This window comes from Coprinopsis cinerea (assembly GCF_000182895.1).
Source record: "Coprinopsis cinerea okayama7#130 chromosome 5 map unlocalized cont3.5, whole genome shotgun sequence".
Taxonomy (NCBI): Eukaryota; Fungi; Basidiomycota; class Agaricomycetes; order Agaricales; family Psathyrellaceae; genus Coprinopsis; species Coprinopsis cinerea.
This window is the reverse complement of record NW_003307540.1, coordinates 3,343,730-3,361,092: the sequence shown is the minus strand read 5'-3', so window position 1 is coordinate 3,361,092 and position 17,363 is coordinate 3,343,730. Positions and strand designations below refer to the sequence as shown.

The 17,363-nt window shown below is 50.2% G+C and overlaps 7 protein-coding genes across 7 annotated transcripts; 4 read left to right on the top strand and 3 right to left on the bottom strand.

Moving 5' to 3' along the window:
- Positions 1–47: 47 nt before the first annotated feature.
- Positions 48–2,706, top strand: CC1G_11001 (hypothetical protein; the record flags this gene model as incomplete). Its single annotated transcript, XM_001839227.2, has 10 exons — positions 48–227; positions 282–344; positions 394–551; positions 606–1,138; positions 1,186–1,257; positions 1,318–1,572; positions 1,628–2,202; positions 2,259–2,389; positions 2,455–2,551; positions 2,608–2,706. 10 exons carry the CDS (start codon positions 48–50, stop codon positions 2,704–2,706), a joined length of 2,163 nt encoding a protein of 720 aa, XP_001839279.2.
- Positions 2,707–4,332: 1,626 nt separating this feature from the next.
- On the bottom strand, positions 4,333–6,395 carry CC1G_11000 (hypothetical protein; the record flags this gene model as incomplete). Its single annotated transcript, XM_001839226.2, has 18 exons — positions 4,333–4,374; positions 4,428–4,651; positions 4,711–4,739; positions 4,800–4,910; positions 4,963–5,022; positions 5,078–5,184; positions 5,239–5,290; positions 5,348–5,375; positions 5,432–5,456; positions 5,515–5,561; positions 5,621–5,646; positions 5,707–5,732; positions 5,786–5,803; positions 5,853–5,862; positions 5,929–6,027; positions 6,079–6,155; positions 6,219–6,237; positions 6,286–6,395. The coding sequence occupies 18 exons, from the start codon at positions 6,393–6,395 to the stop codon at positions 4,333–4,335; spliced, it is 1,110 nt and encodes a 369-aa protein (XP_001839278.2).
- A 1,155-nt stretch (positions 6,396–7,550) lies between these two features.
- Positions 7,551–8,474, bottom strand: CC1G_10999 (hypothetical protein; the record flags this gene model as incomplete). The annotated part of the gene is made up of 3 exons (XM_001839225.1): positions 7,551–8,155; positions 8,205–8,393; positions 8,447–8,474. The coding sequence occupies 3 exons, from the start codon at positions 8,472–8,474 to the stop codon at positions 7,551–7,553; spliced, it is 822 nt and encodes a 273-aa protein (XP_001839277.1).
- A 1,113-nt stretch (positions 8,475–9,587) lies between these two features.
- CC1G_10998 (hypothetical protein) lies at positions 9,588–11,247 on the top strand (the record flags this gene model as incomplete). Its single annotated transcript, XM_001839224.2, has 11 exons — positions 9,588–9,626; positions 9,689–9,718; positions 9,780–9,812; positions 10,112–10,142; positions 10,197–10,229; positions 10,281–10,466; positions 10,502–10,574; positions 10,704–10,735; positions 10,798–10,838; positions 10,886–10,911; positions 10,962–11,247. The coding sequence occupies 11 exons, from the start codon at positions 9,588–9,590 to the stop codon at positions 11,245–11,247; spliced, it is 810 nt and encodes a 269-aa protein (XP_001839276.2).
- A 258-nt stretch (positions 11,248–11,505) lies between these two features.
- CC1G_14738 (hypothetical protein) lies at positions 11,506–12,037 on the bottom strand (the record flags this gene model as incomplete). Its single annotated transcript, XM_002911263.1, has 4 exons — positions 11,506–11,578; positions 11,644–11,786; positions 11,841–11,872; positions 11,941–12,037. 4 exons carry the CDS (start codon positions 12,035–12,037, stop codon positions 11,506–11,508), a joined length of 345 nt encoding a protein of 114 aa, XP_002911309.1.
- A 1,266-nt stretch (positions 12,038–13,303) lies between these two features.
- On the top strand, positions 13,304–14,493 carry CC1G_10997 (protein kinase subdomain-containing protein PKL/ccin3; the record flags this gene model as incomplete). The annotated part of the gene is made up of 4 exons (XM_001839223.2): positions 13,304–13,330; positions 13,387–14,138; positions 14,199–14,317; positions 14,372–14,493. The coding sequence occupies 4 exons, from the start codon at positions 13,304–13,306 to the stop codon at positions 14,491–14,493; spliced, it is 1,020 nt and encodes a 339-aa protein (XP_001839275.2).
- A 1,946-nt stretch (positions 14,494–16,439) lies between these two features.
- Positions 16,440–17,209, top strand: CC1G_10996 (hypothetical protein; the record flags this gene model as incomplete). The annotated part of the gene is made up of 4 exons (XM_001839222.2): positions 16,440–16,511; positions 16,590–16,644; positions 16,704–16,913; positions 17,169–17,209. 4 exons carry the CDS (start codon positions 16,440–16,442, stop codon positions 17,207–17,209), a joined length of 378 nt encoding a protein of 125 aa, XP_001839274.2.
- Between the last annotated feature and the right edge of the window lie 154 nt (positions 17,210–17,363).

Here is a 17,363-nt window from a genome sequence, read left to right as displayed (position 1 = left end):
TCCACCCCATCGTCCACACATCTTTCCCTTGCTTTCTACCCACCGCGATGTCCTCCAACAGTTTTCAAGGCCATTATCGGCCTTTTAACCCTTTGCTCAGCGGAAGGAGTGAGAGGAACATGGAGGACCCTAATCTGACTTTTTCCGGCACTCCTTACCCATCTGCATCATCGACCCCACGTTATCACCAACAGGAGCCGCAATACCACCGATCTGGACCAAGCGGCGTAAGTTTGTCATTTTCACTGTCATATTCAGTGAGCGCTAATTTGCCGGTATAGCATCCGTTAGTTACCGACGAAGATTCGAGTTTTATGAATTTCAATGAGCCGCCATACCTTGCAGTAAAGCAGTTTTCTCTCCATTTGCGGCTCTTTATGCTAATCTATCTAGCCTCATATACCTACCGCAGAAGAGATGAACTTTCTCAAGAACGCTGATCGCCGTTTGCTCTCTTTTGCGGAAAATCGAGTTATCATCAGCCTGGACAGAGAGATCACCCGACTCCAAAACGAGAACGTCAGCCTGAGGAGCCAACTTGATTCCGAGAGGTATGTGAATTCTCTTTTCTACACCTGTGTGTGTTGTTCAATAACGTGAGTTAGGGCTACCTGCATCACCCTTCGGACGGTCATGGAAACGATGCAAAGAAGTCCGCCCCAGGCCCCAGCTCCATCTCTCCCAGCTAAATACGCTCCACTTCCACCAAACGCCACTGGCTGGGAGACACCAGAGCGCCCCGAAGGTGTTAAATTCTGGTATAAATCCGACTGGACTGACAAAAAGGTTTTTGATAGTACCGGCTGCCACGTGAAGACGCTTGGCTTTTTACAACACGCTTCAGGAGCCTACGTGACGTCAAAGGAGGCTGAGGTCTTCACGGCATACGCGAATAAGTTGTGGACGAAAATGGGATACGCCCAAGTTTCCCCAGAGACGTGGGGAAGGGGAGTTGACGATACCGTAAAGGAGTGGTTTATCAGCCACATGCTCAAGGCATTCCCTGTGTTCTGCCTGGCTGACGATAGCCCCCGGACCTTTGGCTGGAAGGCAGATTTGTTTGCCACAATCAAGTACCCTGACTTCAAGAAGGGACGCCGTGTCGAGATTCTGGCTCAAATGCAAGACAATTCTGCAGGTATGTGGTTTTTTCGTTTAGTGTACATCAAATCGACCCGGTGTTAGATTTAGGTTCCTCAAGAAAGCGTCAGAAGCCTACTGAGGCCGACTCTGACGACGATGCAAACAGAAATCAAGGTTTGATGATATATTTTTTCTCTTGTTGCCCCGCTTGATGACACGTAACATGTAACACAGAGAAACCAAAGAAACGCCGTAAGAGTCGACGTGAACCACTCGACCTTCACCCAAGTACTTCCGCTCCCCCTCCCCCTCAACAACCTGCTCCCCCTCCCCCTCAACAGCCTGCTCCCCCTCCCCCTCAACAACCGGATACTGCCAGGTCTTCCTCGCCTCAACTGTTGTTGAGGGAGCCATCGAGTGGAGGCACGTCGGCACCCAATCAAGACGATACAGATTTCATCTTTTCCGAACATAATGGCGGCTTCGCTGGTAAGTCACCCGTCTCCTCATTTTAATCACACCCCACTCATTACTTGTATTTCAGCTGTTGATGCTATTCTTAAAAGTGCTTATAAAGCTGCTACGACTGCTTCGCCAGCAACTACCCCGTCCATGCCGCCCACACCGCCTGCTACGGCTGCTACGACTGCTTCGCCAGCAACTACCCCGTCCATGCCGCCCACACCGCCTGCTACGGCTGGTACGACTGCTCCGGCAGTAACTACCCCGTCCATGCCGCCCACGCCGCCTGCTACGGCTGGTACGACCGCTCCGCCAGTAACTACCCCGTCCATGCCGCCCACACCGCCTGCTACGGCTGGTGCGACTGCTCCGGCAGTAACTACCCCGTCCATGCCGCCCACGCCGCCTGCTATGGCTGATACAGCTGCTGCGAACCTGCCCACGCAACCCACACCGCCTACTACGGCTGATACAGCTGCGGCACCTGAGATTACCCCACCTGTGCCGTCAGCAACTGCCCCGCCTCCTATAGACCTGCTGAGACCAGAGGCTAGTGGTATGGTTGGTACGGCTGATAGCACGGATCCGCCTGCCACCAAGATTGGTGAGACTCCTGGCCCTCTCCCTGATGTAACTCAGGGGGGCAACCGCCTTACTGTGAGTATTTCTGATTTGTTTCTTTCCGTCGTGTTGGCTAACCCGTGAATGATTAGATCAAAGACCTGCACTCCATGTCCATCCCAGAGCCTACGGTCAAACCTCTTCCCGACCTGCCGCGTTCAAATGAAGTTACCAAGAAGGGGAAGAAGGTCTATAAACCCGACCCTGATGGAACAGGACCCAGGTACAGTGTTGTGTGTTGTTCATCGTTCAAATTCTGTTCGTCTGATTATTCCCTCATCCCTGCAGGAACCTGTGGGCTCTCGATTATATCAAGACACATGAAGAAATGACCTACCAAGAGATGGTCGATGGTTGGAAAACACTCAGCCCAGAGGATAAAGCGGTACGTGTCTGTGTTTCACCCGAAATTCGTTTATATTACTCAGGACGCCGTTCTAGAAATGGGAGACGATGTCTGGTGATTTGAAGAAGTCAAAGGGTAAATCCAAGTCGAAGAAGAAGAAAAACGATACCTCCAGCGCCAGTGCCGATGCATGATGGTACGTTATTCTTTCCCTCGATACTTGTCAAGGGATTCCGTGAACCTTATGTCATGACCCCAGGTGTTTCGTCTTATGTTCAGAATCCCGGTGAGTGATCATGGTTTTTTCTTTCTTTCGGTCGCTCTCACCATCCTCACGGCATCACAGCATTACTTATCGCCTATTTATCGAATTCAAACGCCTTTACGCTACAAGCTGCATGTGTAACCTAATCGTCATGGACCAACTCGTTTTCAAGCTGCATCATACTTACCTTAGTTCAAGGTACGCTTTCTTTCCCGTCATTCCTTTACCGTTAATGTGCCTGACCTCGCACTTCTACAGATTAATTTGTGTTGTCATTTCGTTTCGCTATAGGTCTGCTTCAGATTGTCTATCCCCGGGCCCCGCTCGTATCTGACCCATTCCTTAACAGCTGTTCTCAAAATTCAGATTCACGAATCACGCGCACGTACAATTCAACATATCACCACTGTCCTTCAGCTTCATTATCTTCATTCGGTTTCATCATGCCCATCGCCTTCATTCTCATGCACAAGATTCCAAAGCAAATACTTTCAGCATTCAAACTGCAAATCGTAACGCGACCTGGGCGGATGCGATGCAGGGAGAGAGGAGGAAAGACTTAGCGGTTTGACTTACAGGTGGCACGTGGAGGGCTCGGGAGGGTGGATGGGCTCGGACGTGGTCCGATGTCCTCAGATTTTGCCAGAGACGGTGGGAGAGAGGGTGATAGGGCGAAAGAGGGCCGGGCGTTCAGATAGGTTCAGAAGTCGTCAGAACCGCTCAGTTACGTTCAGATGTTGTCGCTCCTACCAATTCAGACATGTTCCGAGAACTTCCTATGGGCCCAGATTGAGCGTTCCGTTATGTTCCTAACATATCAGAGCGATTCAGATTCCTTCCGTCCATGTCATACCCAATCGACAACATAAGTCCTAGATGTCCCTAAGAGAATCGGAATCCCTCACACCATCGGAGACTTTCTCCGCATCACTCAGATTCATACATCTTCCGTTGTTTTCCTATTTTAAGCTCAGATCGGAGGTCGTCTGAGTGCACGTTTTGACTGGGGCTAAATGTGTATCGAAGCGGAGGGAAACTTCGGCACCGGTCCCTGTATCACGGCGGGAGAAAATGTGAGGCCTGGAGAATCGATGTCTCCAGCGAGGCGCACCTTGCTTGCAACACGCCATGAAGGGTATGACCATCGGGTTGTCTCTCCCTCCTGTCCTGTACTGTCGTTCGTAGGCTGCGATATCCACAGGAATGCAAGTGACTCCCTGCCTATTCGATGCTCAAGCTCAAGAATGGAATTCCTTGACGACTGGGGCCTGTATCGACGACTTTCAGAATAAGGGACGGGGCTGATAAGCATAAGGAAAATGCTGGATGTGTCCGCTGATTATCTAGGAACCGTTCAGGAACCGTGATTGATCATCTACTCCCGCTTAACTGAGACGTGAATGGAGGAAGACTTTGCTCCAATCCACCCAACTGAATCTTTAAGTTTCACCTATTCAATTCGGGATTACTCTGGCACACGTGGTATGTCAGGTTGTACATAACATGGCTGTACAGAATGGGGTCCATTGGAGAGGCCCTCACCCTCTCTTCATCGCTAAGGACTTTCGATACGCTCCAATCTGGGTTTCGTTCCTTCCTATGGAAAAGTGAGTTCCAAATTTCCATTCGACAAGATGATCGATCACTCACCATGTCAGCATCACCCCCAGAGTGCTCACGGGTTGACCTTGACGATTGGTGCGATTCAGATTCGGAGTCCACAGGAACTTCCAGAACCAAATCGGAAATGTGTACTGAACGGTTCATTTCACGGCGTATTCCGTCTCGTGAAGTAAGGCTGGCGACGTGTAACATGAGCTTCGGTTCTGTTGGTGGGTTTTGGACGTACATGGCGACTACTGATATGATATAAACTATGCGAATTGGATTAATGGGATCATTAGCGCTCGAGCAACAGCATTTGGTCGCTCACCATGAGTGTTGGCCAGGAGGGGGATCATACTGGCACAGTTCGAGTCATGATGAGGGCCTATGACCTTGCGATGGAGAGCCACAACTCACAAGTAGTAGGTTCCTGAAGCATGGAAGTACTTGGCGGCCCTCAGTCCACGCTTTCCATACCCAGTGATATGAGAGAAACTCACCAGGAATATACTCAGCACTGCCAATATGCTGAGACGGATTCTTTAAATAGGTTACTCGAGATCGACAACAAATTCGTCACCTTGTAGCAAAAGCTCTGTGGATGAAAAGGCGCGCCAAACGCGATAGTAACGATTTGCTCCTATGTGTAACCTTCGTCAGTGACAGGGGAGAAGGTTGAAGAGTGTCCGGCCCACCTGTTAATCCTTGACATGCCTGCATGGGTTCTGAAGATTGCTACCAGGCCAATGGTGATCAAGACGTCTGCAACGGCAGAACCCCCGCCTTGTATCGCCGTTCCCACCTGGAGCAAATAGAGCTATAAGAATACTTTCAAGGAAGCCCATCGAAGACATACCCTAAGGACGAGAACGTTCAAAGAAAGTTGCTTGAATGACAAAGTCTTGATCCTAGCCAAGGCTTGAGCGACTTAGGAGCGTCAAATACACGTCGAAGGTTCGACTCACATGAGCGCTACGACGACCAGACCTCCTCCTATTCGACGATGACAGTTGGGTTTAGATCTTCGAACGCGGAGCCGGCTTTCTTACCGAGTTGGAAGATGGAAAAGGCGACCTATTTACGCATTCAGCTCAGGATGGGCTGGATACGCCAGATCATACTCGACACGTACCACAGGGATGACCATGAACCGCCATGAACTTCCGCAGGATTTCCCGACTACCGACGCTTGATTAGTGAGAGGCTAACAGACACCATTCAGGAACTTAAATGCACACCGAGCCAAATTCGACTGGCCAAGAATCTACGAAGGATCGGGATTTAACTCGGTGTTAATGCAAAGGAAGAGGTAGAGGCGACTCACAATTGGGCGATACATGCAGTGAGATACTGAAGGGCGCGCTCAGTCCTAGTTCTGTCGCAAAACAGGCAGAGATACCTACGACGCAAAGGTATTTTCCCTGTCAAAGCATCAAACGGACATTCAAACGGCGGAGAGCCTACACTTACGGGAACTGATCTGGGAGTGAAAAAAACCAGTCGAGTTGTGGGCACCCGAGGGAAAGGGAGGTGAATAGAGACTCACGGAATTATCTCATCCAACATATCGCATTTCCCCCACTTCGAGACTAGAGTGTCATACGACTGAACACTGGTGAAGATGGTTTCCACGATGCCTAACGTGCTTCGCGTATAATCAGGGCAGGTTCGATAAGCATACAATGACCGTACATACATGATTGCCCCCACGACGGTCTTGAGGATCCATCCATCATTCTTGGAATATCGTTGAAAGTAGCGGGCAGTCAGCAGCTGATGTGTTGGCGTGGGTTATCATCTCGCTCAAAGGAGTGAAGCGGCGACCTCGGAGCTTACTATACCGAATCCACACAGCCTGGAGAAGGCTGTCAAAATGTGAGAAAGGAGAGCGAAAGGGACTTACAAGATATTGACGTATGCTGCTATCATCTGAGACCCTTGCATTCGGTGGAAACTTGGCTCAAAGCTGAGAGGGAATCGGGGGTCTCCTCCCTCCTGCACGGGGCAGACCATCGTCGCGGTTGGCCAGCGTTCCCCAAGTGTAGGATCCAGTTGACCAGGACAAAGCGTGAATAACCAGGATTTCAAACGAGTGTGGCGAGATTAGATAGCGAGATAGAGTTATTCGAGGGAAAGTGGGACGTGTCAGAGTGGGCATCTCCCAACGGCGACCTTGGAGTCCTGGTATAAGTAGCACCCGGCCCATCAGGGAACCCTTCAATTATAACGACATCGACGGGGGAAAATGTGACAGTCACGGTCAAATCTCGAATCAATTCGTACACAACCTGTCCACAACTGCCGCAGGGACTTACCTAGGATTGTATTGAATCGAACGTAACGGTTCACGTTCGTGAGGTATTCTCGCAATGTCCGCGTTTCCAGATGACAGTATCACATTCATTTCTGGTCATATAATTAGAGATGCCAGGTCGGCATGCACAGCGGAAGACGAAAGAGAGTGTGCACCTGGAACACACCTGGATGGTCTTTGATGGTCAGTGATGATTTGGGGGGGGTAAGTATAATGAAGTTGTAATGACCGCGTTGCAATTGAATTCGGTTGCCGTTCGGGCGCCACAACTGCTAATGAGGTTTGAAGCTAGTTTCCGTCGCCAGAGTGGGGCAGTAGTCACACAAATTCTCGTCACCGTTCAGCGCTTATAGCGAGTCCCTCCTCCTGGACCATAGCCTATCCACGGCGTAGAGGGGGGCAACAATTAGCATGGTAAGGAAGGTACAGTCACGGTTGAAGGGATCCGAGCGCGTTCACCTCGCGTGGCATCATGGTTCTCAGCTTTCCCATAGAAAGCTTAATTATATGTCGCCGACAGCAAGCTCGATGCAAGTTACATAGACGTCAGGGTCCTTCATGCTAAGTAGCAAGCGAATGTTGTCACCTAAAACAGTAAAAAATGCTTACAATGGAATGAGAGGACCCGGTTTCGGACCCCGAGTTCATGAAACGTTGGCCTACTTTCAAATCGGGATGAGTCGGTAGGGGAACAGAGGTAGTATAGGATGTGAAGCTAGTCGATACATTCCAAGTGGGAGGATATTTGATACAGCTAAATTCGCCAAAGGTCCATATAGAATAAAATACAGTCCATAAAGCAAAGTCCCTGAGATTGTCCAATGCATGCAAACAGCGTATCAAATCAGTATGAATCAGTCCTTCGAGTCCTTCGGCGGTTCTATGGCACCAGTGTTCTGATTCGAGCGAGGAGCGTAGGACCAGAATTTAGAAATCGCGTTGGAAGACAGTCTGTCTGCCATTCGCTTCCGATGGATACAGCAAAGGGTGAGGGTAACCACGAAGAGAATCGTGACGACCGACCCAAACACGCTGAGGATGATGATCATCGGCTTCATCGATGGAATTTCCACCCGCTCCGCGAGGGGAAGGTCGTCCAGCGATGGCCCCGTTGGAGACGGCGTAGGAATTCCTTCAGCCTGGTCTGGGGGCGAAGGGAAACCTGGGATAAGGCCGTCGCGGAGATGTGGGACGACGAAGAAATGTTGGAAGATATAGGGGGTCTCTGCATCAGCTTCGAGGACTTCGATGGTCAGGTTGTGCTCCTCCAATCCAAGTCCGTTTGCAGAGAAGAAAGGTTGTATAGGAACGAAAGTATCTGTGATGGGAACGGATGAATTGACGGGTTCGAAAGAGTCGAGCGTGTAACGTGCATTTGTCGGCCGTTTTGAGGACGAAGGTCCAGCTGCCTCTAGGGGTAAAGAGGCAGGGATAGTCCCAAAGGCCATAATCCATGATCCTGGGAGCTCTTCAGCGGGCAATGTGCGCTGAGCTGATGGCTAACCTACCGTTGAATTGCAGTTGGATCGTGGACCCGGGTTCGGTTGTGATATGAATGGTTCCAAAGGAGGTCGAGTTCATCACCCAATTTCCGGTATACAGAACATTAGGGTCATTATCCTCGATGATACACGAGTAGCAAAACCCCGTAAGGTTTGGTTGGGTGTCATTGTAGGTGGCGTCTTCGAGGAGTTCAGCTTCGGTACATATGTCAGTATCAATTGAAATGTAGCGGAAGAAAGGGGCTTACCACGTTCGATGAACTTTCTGGGAGGCATGTTCGCGTGTAGAAGCGCAATAGATTAGAAGAGGGGATGGGGCGTCTTTGAATGGAGACGGGGACCTGGGCTTAAGTATCACTGAACGCCAGGAGACTTTAGGGCTGAAACCAGGTTTCCCGTCGTGTCTTACTCTACCATGACTACGCGGAGGGGACATTGGTAACAGAAGCCAACGAAGAAATTCCACTCGCGTTCCCGGAGAAGGTAAATCTTCACTCAGTCGTCAACGACGTATGCCCACTGTGAGTAGTCCAACCTTAAATCCAGAACCCAATCAATTGTTTAGCTATTTTCCAGAAAAAAGGATAGAATCCACATTACCCCAGAGAAACAGTGATATGTTCGATTGAGCGTTCCGTGTGAGCCACGATTGTCGGCTCATGGAAACGACGTTTCAAGAGGGACTATACGTTGGCGCAAAGTGATATCCTAGGTGTTCTGATAACGGTAAAGGAAACTGAAGGCTATTGGAGATTGACAACGAAAGTCACAGTCGGCTGGAAATGTGGGTAAAGGACAGGGTCGGCGTCGACTCGAGCGGACGGTTCACGAGGTTGCCAATTCTGGACCATGGCCCATCACTGGCATCACAGATTTGAACTTCCGCTTGATCCACATGGGTCTCAGAACGATCAGATAAGATAGCAGTGACTCTGGAATCCCCTGCGACGAACCTCTGCCAGTGTTTGTTTGCGAAGAAGCGGCTCATTCAGTGCAATTGGTGTTCCAAAGCTTCGGGGGATGGTGACCTGCCCTAGTAAATGGCACACCCACTCACCGAGAATTGCTATTGATTCGAAGTGACCGGCCAATCACAGCGTCTACTTCAAGTGTATACAACCTTGCTTTTTGTTCTATTCAACAGACACATTTAAAGCTTGATTCTCCACCTTTAACAGCGGGATAGTCGGAGAGCATTCCAAACCTGTATCACTGTGGCAGACTTGTGGTGGACACCTATGATCACTTTAAAAGATGGAGCCAACCGTGCACCCACAGCCTGAGGGGCCCTTCTTTCTTTAAAGACAGAGTCCCACAACATGCGGAAGCCCACGATACTTTCTAACCGTTGTCCACGAGTCTACCACCTGCCTCTCGTCCCTGGGAGCAATGGACCCGGACGCGCTTTATGGAGTGAAGACGACCAATGTACGTGAATCTGCGCTTCTGAACTGCTATTTCCCCGTGCGCTCATGTAATGGTACTGTTAGTATATCGCGGTGGGGTCAATCGCCGTCTGGGTTCGTCACAGACTCAGCCCGTCTCGCTCATTCAATGAACGTTCACGTAACAATCATCCAGGTTTATGACTATATCCTGGTTCTTCCTCACGAGGTGCGAGGGTATTCATCTATTGGATTCCCATTCACCCACTAAAGCTCCAATTAAAGATTAAACTCGTATGGCGATCGCGATGCAACAATGTTAAAGGACTTTACGGGGCGGCTCGTCTCCTCACGCTCGCGTGTTTAGCAATAACGATGTATTGTGAGTGTCGGAGTGACACTACCCAAAGTTGGAATCGTGTGTGATGCTAACCCGTAAGAAAGACTCTCACTCTCACGACCTCTCTCCGAAGGTGAAGCCCCTCTCCACGCTCTCGAGGATGTCCTGACTCAAAGACTTCATTATAGGATTGCCATATCGCCTTTGCGTTATCCGTTTGTGAGTTGGCTCGAGTTCCTTAAGCCTCATGTAGTTCTTACCCTATCCTCGCAGTCATAGGGTCCATCTCAAGTTTCGTCTGCGAAGGTATGTCGAGTTCCTACTGTCTCCTCACCACCGCTTCACAGTCCTGCCTAGCCGTGATGTATATCCAGGTCTGGATAGTCTGTCAACAAAGCATAGGGATTGGCGCGTACCTGTGTCTTCAGTTCACGGCGAGTCTGCTTCACATCATTCCTCCCCTGGACTCCCAACTTATCAATATCCAGGCTCAAATAATGATGTGCTTAATACTCGAGGGCGTCTTCATCCGGGGGATGGAATGTACGTTCGACCAAATACACCTAATTCTCAAATAGGCTCTTCCCCTGACCCTGCTCCAGATGCTGAGCCCACACCGCCCTTCAAAGGCTGCTGGCCCAGCAGCGGCCAGTACGGACTGATCGCGACCATTCACGCAGTTTCCATACCGATGTGGTCAATCCTCGTTCTGATAACGTTCTGGACAGTATACCGACGTTATCGCAGATGGGATAGCCCACTGATGTCCACTCTCATCAGAGATGGGCTCATCTATATGTATGGGATGGTGGGTACGTGGAAGATGGGGTTGAATCCACTGAGGCGCTCGTCATGACACTCTCTCGTTCTCCAGGTTTCTCCATTGCTGGGACAATCACGATGTACCAGGCGCCGGTGAGTGCTTCGGGCACGTGGAATAGCTTATTCCTAACTCTGCTTAGCGAACCCTCCGATGGGTATGGGCTATGTAGGTCCCAAATGTGTACTCACATCATCCACGGTACTGACCCACTGCAGACCGACGCGCGTATTTGGAAACATATTAGTTTCAAGGTTGATCATCCACCTTCGAAGAACAGCGTCCGAGACGGCCGATGGCAATTGGGGCTCCCTCGAAGTTTCAGAATCCATCAGCGAAATGCCTACCTTCAGCGAGCCCCCAGGCCTGGCAGAAGACGAGCACACGTCGCACCCTGACGCGAGACCTATTTCGAGGCAAGATCTCGTTTGTCAATTCCCAGCGTACAGCAAGACATCAAGTGGGACCCAAGTTACCAATGGAAACGGACAAAGAATAGTATAGTAGCGGAGAATTAGAGCCGAGTTCAATCCCAAGGCGAGTAGTATGAGTGACGAGGTCCGCAGGTAGGGTCTCCTATGTGAATCGTTGGCTTCTCGAAGGTTTCTTCGATAGCCGTGAATATCGGCCAAAAGATCAGTGAGAATGGTGCAATAATCCTATATGATAGGAGGTGAGCCCCGGGACCAGAGTTATTGTCGTCGTGGAGAGACGCACCATGATATGAGCAGCGCAACGAACAGAAACTCGAGTTCCTCTTCTTTAATACGGCTCTTGTCCCCACCAGTGTTCGCGAGCAGGATAATGATTGGCGGTAGCCACAGCAGAGAGGAGACTGGGTACAAGCTCGAGAACAGTCAGCGACAGCTTGGCTGACAACGTTGGACAATGGCGACCCACCTCAGCATCGGGTTTGCGCGACGAATATGGGTGTAGAAGAAAGCGACAATCCATACTGATGCAGAGACGATCGCTGCAATAGCTACTTGCTGATTAATAGAGCTCGTGGTTCTCTGTTTCGCGTCGACTGCGCCTATTGAAAGCTGTAGAAAGTGAGGACCGTGACCAAACGAATGTAGAGGCATCTCCAAGCTCACAGTGAGGATTACAAGTCCAATCCAGATGGCCCCTATCATCATTTCTGTCATTGACTCCAGTCAGGATGTATTCTAGCTGTATGATAAGGACTCTACTCACTGAAAGAACGACGGACGGCATGGAAGACCGTCCCAGTCCTGTGCCCTTTCCAAGACGCATCAAATAATTCCACCCATTTCGATCTACGTGCCGACATCGCGTTCAAAGTCGTTCCAAAGTGAATCTTCTCGTAAGGTGAGCATGTACGACTTGCATTCAGCGTGTTTTGAAGACGGAAACCGGAGGCCTTGGATACAGGTGGGACGAGGACAAAGAAGTTATGTCATGGTAGAGCTCAACGCTGTGTTGTGGGCGCCCGCTTGGCGTTTGGCATGTTGCAGGGCTGCTTGATGGCCAATTTCAAGGTCCGCTCCCGGCAGCTTCAGGTTCGCACCAAGTTCGAATACCGACTACCACCTCTGGCGGTGTATTTTCTCGCCCAGTGCTGTGGGTTGATACATGGAGGACTCGCGGAAAACGTATTTCCAAGCTCTGTTGCCTTACGAGCAGATACGATGACATGATGTTCGCATTGCCTTCTGAGCGACGTTCGTGATTGGCCGTGATGATAGCTGATTGATCTTCCAACTTCATCACTTCAAAGAAACGCGTAGTTGCTGTTGACTTGTCTTTAAGTCCAAAACCAGTGCTTCCTCCCTAGCCCGCGCCGTACACAGTCCCACCATTTTCCGTGTTGGAGAAACAGACAGCCAGCGGCGTTCCCATGGACCCAGAATTTCTCGCAGTAAAGGAACGAAGAATAGTGAACGTAGGCGTCGACCATTTTCTTTCCTGATCGATATTCTGTGCTGAGGGCTTGTTTGCGCATAAAAATTCCAGGCAATAGCCAGTGAGCTCCCCCCATTATAAATTTCTCGTTGGAACCACTGAATTGTCACTCGGTAGTCGCGTCAGCCGCGTCTGGGTGAGCACGCTACCATAGTATGAACGCTCTGAAGAGAGTCTATTAGCTAAAGCGTTTGTTACAGCTTCCAGATGTGCGACTACATGCTTACAATTGCAATACGGAGAGATGCAATACCGAGAGAGGTACGTTGGACCGACGTCCTTAGTCTCCTCTACCATTATCACTTTCCATTTCGCCTGACTAGATAGAGTTGGTATGGCGCTCTCGACGGAGTCTCGTTAAGGCTAATCTATCTCGTCCTTAGAGGCCTAGTGTTCGTACATTATGTGTTTGTTCTAATCAACCGTGGTTACTCTTCAAAAACAAGTGCAAGTGGAGAACGTATATTGAGTACAGTCTTCTTGTAGCCTCTATCCCTCACTGTATTGTTTACTCGCTTGGCAACGACCTCCGCGAGCACACGTGCATCACATTCTAAGCTGGAAAACTCCGACGTCCGTCTGATTGTTTGAAATGCGTGCGGGATTCCCTTTTACTTCCATCTTCCTGTCTGTCATGGCGTCGTCCGAATCTCTGGAGGCGGTATATACCCTTATCATTTTGCCCAAACCCGACCGCTAACCTCAAATATCTTCCAGTTGAGAGATTGTAACCTCCTCCGCAGGATCCGAATCGCTGGCCTTGTCAAAGGCGATCCAGCGCAGCCAGTGAACCTTGTCCAATCCCAGTCCTTCCCGGCATGTCGCGCCAATGCTGGACGAGAATACCGCCCTCCTGTTCCGACTTGGGGGCCCCTGCCTCTACCTCCCAACGGTGACGAGATTGAACTGAGTCTCGACGATGAGCCCATCTCTGAAGGACGCGTCGGGGTTGTATACTCGGCGGACGTGACTTTACGTTCTAATCCGGAGGGTCTCGGGTCCCTGCCTACGACCCTCTGCGTGAAGGTTATAAAGCCTCGCTTCTCCAGGAGGGCGGCGCGCGAAGCATGGATGCACGAGCAGCTCGCTTTGAGCGGCTGCAGTGGCACCTCCACGCCGCGGTATTTTGGCTTTTTTACAGCGCCTTTGAGGAATACCACTACAGCTACTCGAGAGTCTAGAAAGACGCTGAACCCCGACGACATCCTGCCCTGGGTCGAGGCACGTTTTCATGACTCTGACCACGACCCTTATGTCGACTCCGACTCGGATCTTCCTCCAGACAAGCTCAACGACGACTCGCCCAACTTTCACAAATATGACGTCGGCCGTCATCGCAGGAACTCTCCCTGGTACGCCTATGAACATGACGAAGAGAACCCCCTCCTCTCCGTCCTTCTCTTCGAGGTTTTAGGACCGCGCATGTTCAGTGAACCGGATATGAAGGACCACGAGAAGGAATACCTCGAGTGAGTCGGCAATCCTCTTTGTGTTATCGCGTCTCATCTTCTAACATTTTGCTCTAACAGGGAGGCCGCCGAACTTGTGATTGACATTGGGATGACTGGAGTGCGACACCACGATCTACGCACCGCGAACGTTCTACAGGTCCCTTCAGAAACGTTGGCCTCTCCCAACTCGCGAGTTTGTGCGCGCCATGGGCGGAAACATAACTGGAGGATCATCGACTTTGACTCTGCAGCGAAGTACTCCATCACGCCCGACGACATCGCCAATAACAGCAGAGATTTTCGTAGGGTTACGACATTGCCAGTGGAGAAAATTGGAGGTTACTATTGGTGGGGACTTGAATTGTCGTCGTGACTGATCTTCGATTGCCGCGGCCGTTCGCAGACATTCTGCCTAGTCATTTACAGCCCGTTCCATTCTGCTGCTTATACCTATGGATTATACACTGTACCCTCTTTGACCGTATTGACCTTGCATTCTTCTGTGTGAGCTCCCGTTCGAGATCACTGATTGCAACCACTCACCCCGTTTCCGTCCCATTGTGCTCAATCCTGGTTCTGATAACGGACAGTCTACCAATGTTACCTCAGATGGGATAGCCCACTGATATCCACTCTCATCAGAGATGGTACGAGAACGAAGCTCAACGCTGTGTTGTGGGGGCCCGCTTGGCGTTTGGCATGTTGCGGGACGGTTTGATGGTCGTTTTCAAGGTCCACCCCACGAGACATTTTCGAAATAAGTACCAGCGACGACCACCTCTTCCCGGTGTATTTTCTCGCCCAGCGCTGTTAGAGAGGCGAGTTGAGATGCACGGAGGATTCGCAGACAACGCATTCCCGAGCTTTGATGTATCATGAGTAGATTCTGTCCCCAACGAACATGAATAAATATGGGATGCCCTCGACGATCCTTTTGTGCCTCGAGTACTCAGACATGAGTCCACTTGCGCTGTATACCTAGCTTCCGCTGGATACTACGTATCCATCCATCATAAACCGTCTGTTGGAAACCAACTAAGCGCCCGCCGAAGACACTGCCTTTCATGCTGGACACCGCCACTGCTTAGCCTAAGTGAGATGACTATGGTCAATCTTTCCAAGATCAGAAGCTCAGTCACTTTCTCTACAGTCAGAAGATACAGTCCCGGGGGACCAGCAAACATGGAAAGCAGACGAAAGGAGATCGAATGCCAATTGAGCCTCGATGGCGTTTCGCCATCAACACTTTTTCCAATCTCGAGGCCTGGTGTTGTTCTACTTATCTTTTTGTTGAGCTTCGTCTCAGGCTGGGTTGATGCGAACATTGTCGTCTCGGGGATGTTCACGGATCGCTGAGAGGTTAAAGTTGGCCGTGATGATGACACCAGCTGATGGATGTTGACCTCCATTTATAAGGACCGCTGCATCTCGTTCCCAACTGCCAAATATCAGCTCTCCCTATCTCGTACCGCACAGAGTGAGAACCATCAATGCTCGTATCGACAGCACCTCCAGCCAGCGCCATTCTCGGCGAGCTTGACTCTATGTCAGTAAAGGGCAGACGGATATCGAACGTAGGTTTTCGACTTCCGCGTCTTTCATAGTTTTTCTCAATACTGCAGACCTGTCTGCGCGCATACATTCCAGGGAATAGCCAGTGATTCTCCCAAACTACCAAACTACAAGTCCAAATTTTAAACTCACGTCTAATCTGTAGTTGGGTCAATTGCCATATGGGTGCACAATGTTCTACACCTTCGAGAGAACCTACAGTAACTAAAGCCTTTGGTTTTAGCTTTACGACTACTTGCTCACCCTACCAAGAGAGGCACGTTCGACTTACATTCTTTCCTTATTCTTTCATTCACCAATATCCTTACTTCTAACCCGACTAGATTGTGCTCGTGTGGCGTTCCCAATGGGGTCCTGTGAAAACTATCTACGTCGTCTCTCGAGGTCTGGCCCCGATACATTTTGGATTTGTCCTAATGCGTGAGTTATACTCCCGCTGCATGACCGACCTCTCCCGTAATGCATCCTCATCCTAGACAACCAAGCACGTCAAATCTCAGCCAAGGTATTGGACTCTAGTCTCTCACTTTCGTGAGTGGTGACCAGCGCTGACGTTCATGGCAACTTGTAGGAATGTGAAATCGCTTTTGGAATAGCTCTGTGTGCGTCCTTATACTCCTGGGGACGGGGTGTCTACTCATTTTACTAGGGTCATCGCTGATTCAGGCTACGCTATGCGAAGGTGCCTGTCAACTGTTACTCTCAATGGTCGTAAGACAATATCTAATTGGGATAATTGCAGTTATCATGTACCTACAAGTATACATCTTTGCCCAGCGGCGAAGATGGGTGGGGAGGTACCTCAAGGTTCAACACGTCGTAGGTCAAGTTCCTTACAGTGACGTCGAGCTCTTGAAGCTACTAGCAAGCTACGAGCTTCTAATCCACCGCACCTAGGTCTCCACCTGTATTATCTACGGTCTTGCAATCGCGATCACCATCCGTTCAACATGTAAGTCTTGAAACAACGGCATCGCCTCGGAGTTCCTAATGAAACAATCCTTCCCACAGATACCATTTCACCTTTCTCGGATATGCGATGTATACCACAAAACGTCGAGATGGTTCCTATCGGTGCAGCGTATGCAACCGCAATGTGGCCTGGATCAGCGCTCATCGCAATCACCCTGTGGCTCATGTTCTACAAATACCGCTTCACGAGAGGTCGAATGATTACTGCCCTTTTGAGGGATGGGCTGATACACCTGTATGGAGCTATCGGTAAGTCGCGGTGATCAGTATCAGCTCTAGGCTGACAGGTTTGCAAAATCCCACTTCCAACCGGAAGCGCTCTGTCTGGGATGCAGCATCATCGTGTTCTCCACGGTTCCGGTGCGTACCATGCAATCATCTATCTGGGCCCTTATAGTTCAATTTGCGGCTACGATATAGATCATAATCAAATACGTTCTCGTAGTGTGGGTTCCATTTTTCGCAGTGGGCTACTACTGGGTTGGCTGACCACACTCCAAACAGACCCAAAGTGGCATTTCTCAACATTTCCATCTGTCGCCTAATCCTGCATCTCCGAGAAAATAATAGGATGCTCGTAGTACATTCCAGTAGCAACTCGCGTTTGAGCGCAGGGGAAGAGTCTTGGGAACTACATTTCACTACCCGTGATTCTACACGCTGGGAAGCGGCGACGTGCACTGATGGGGAGGATGAGGC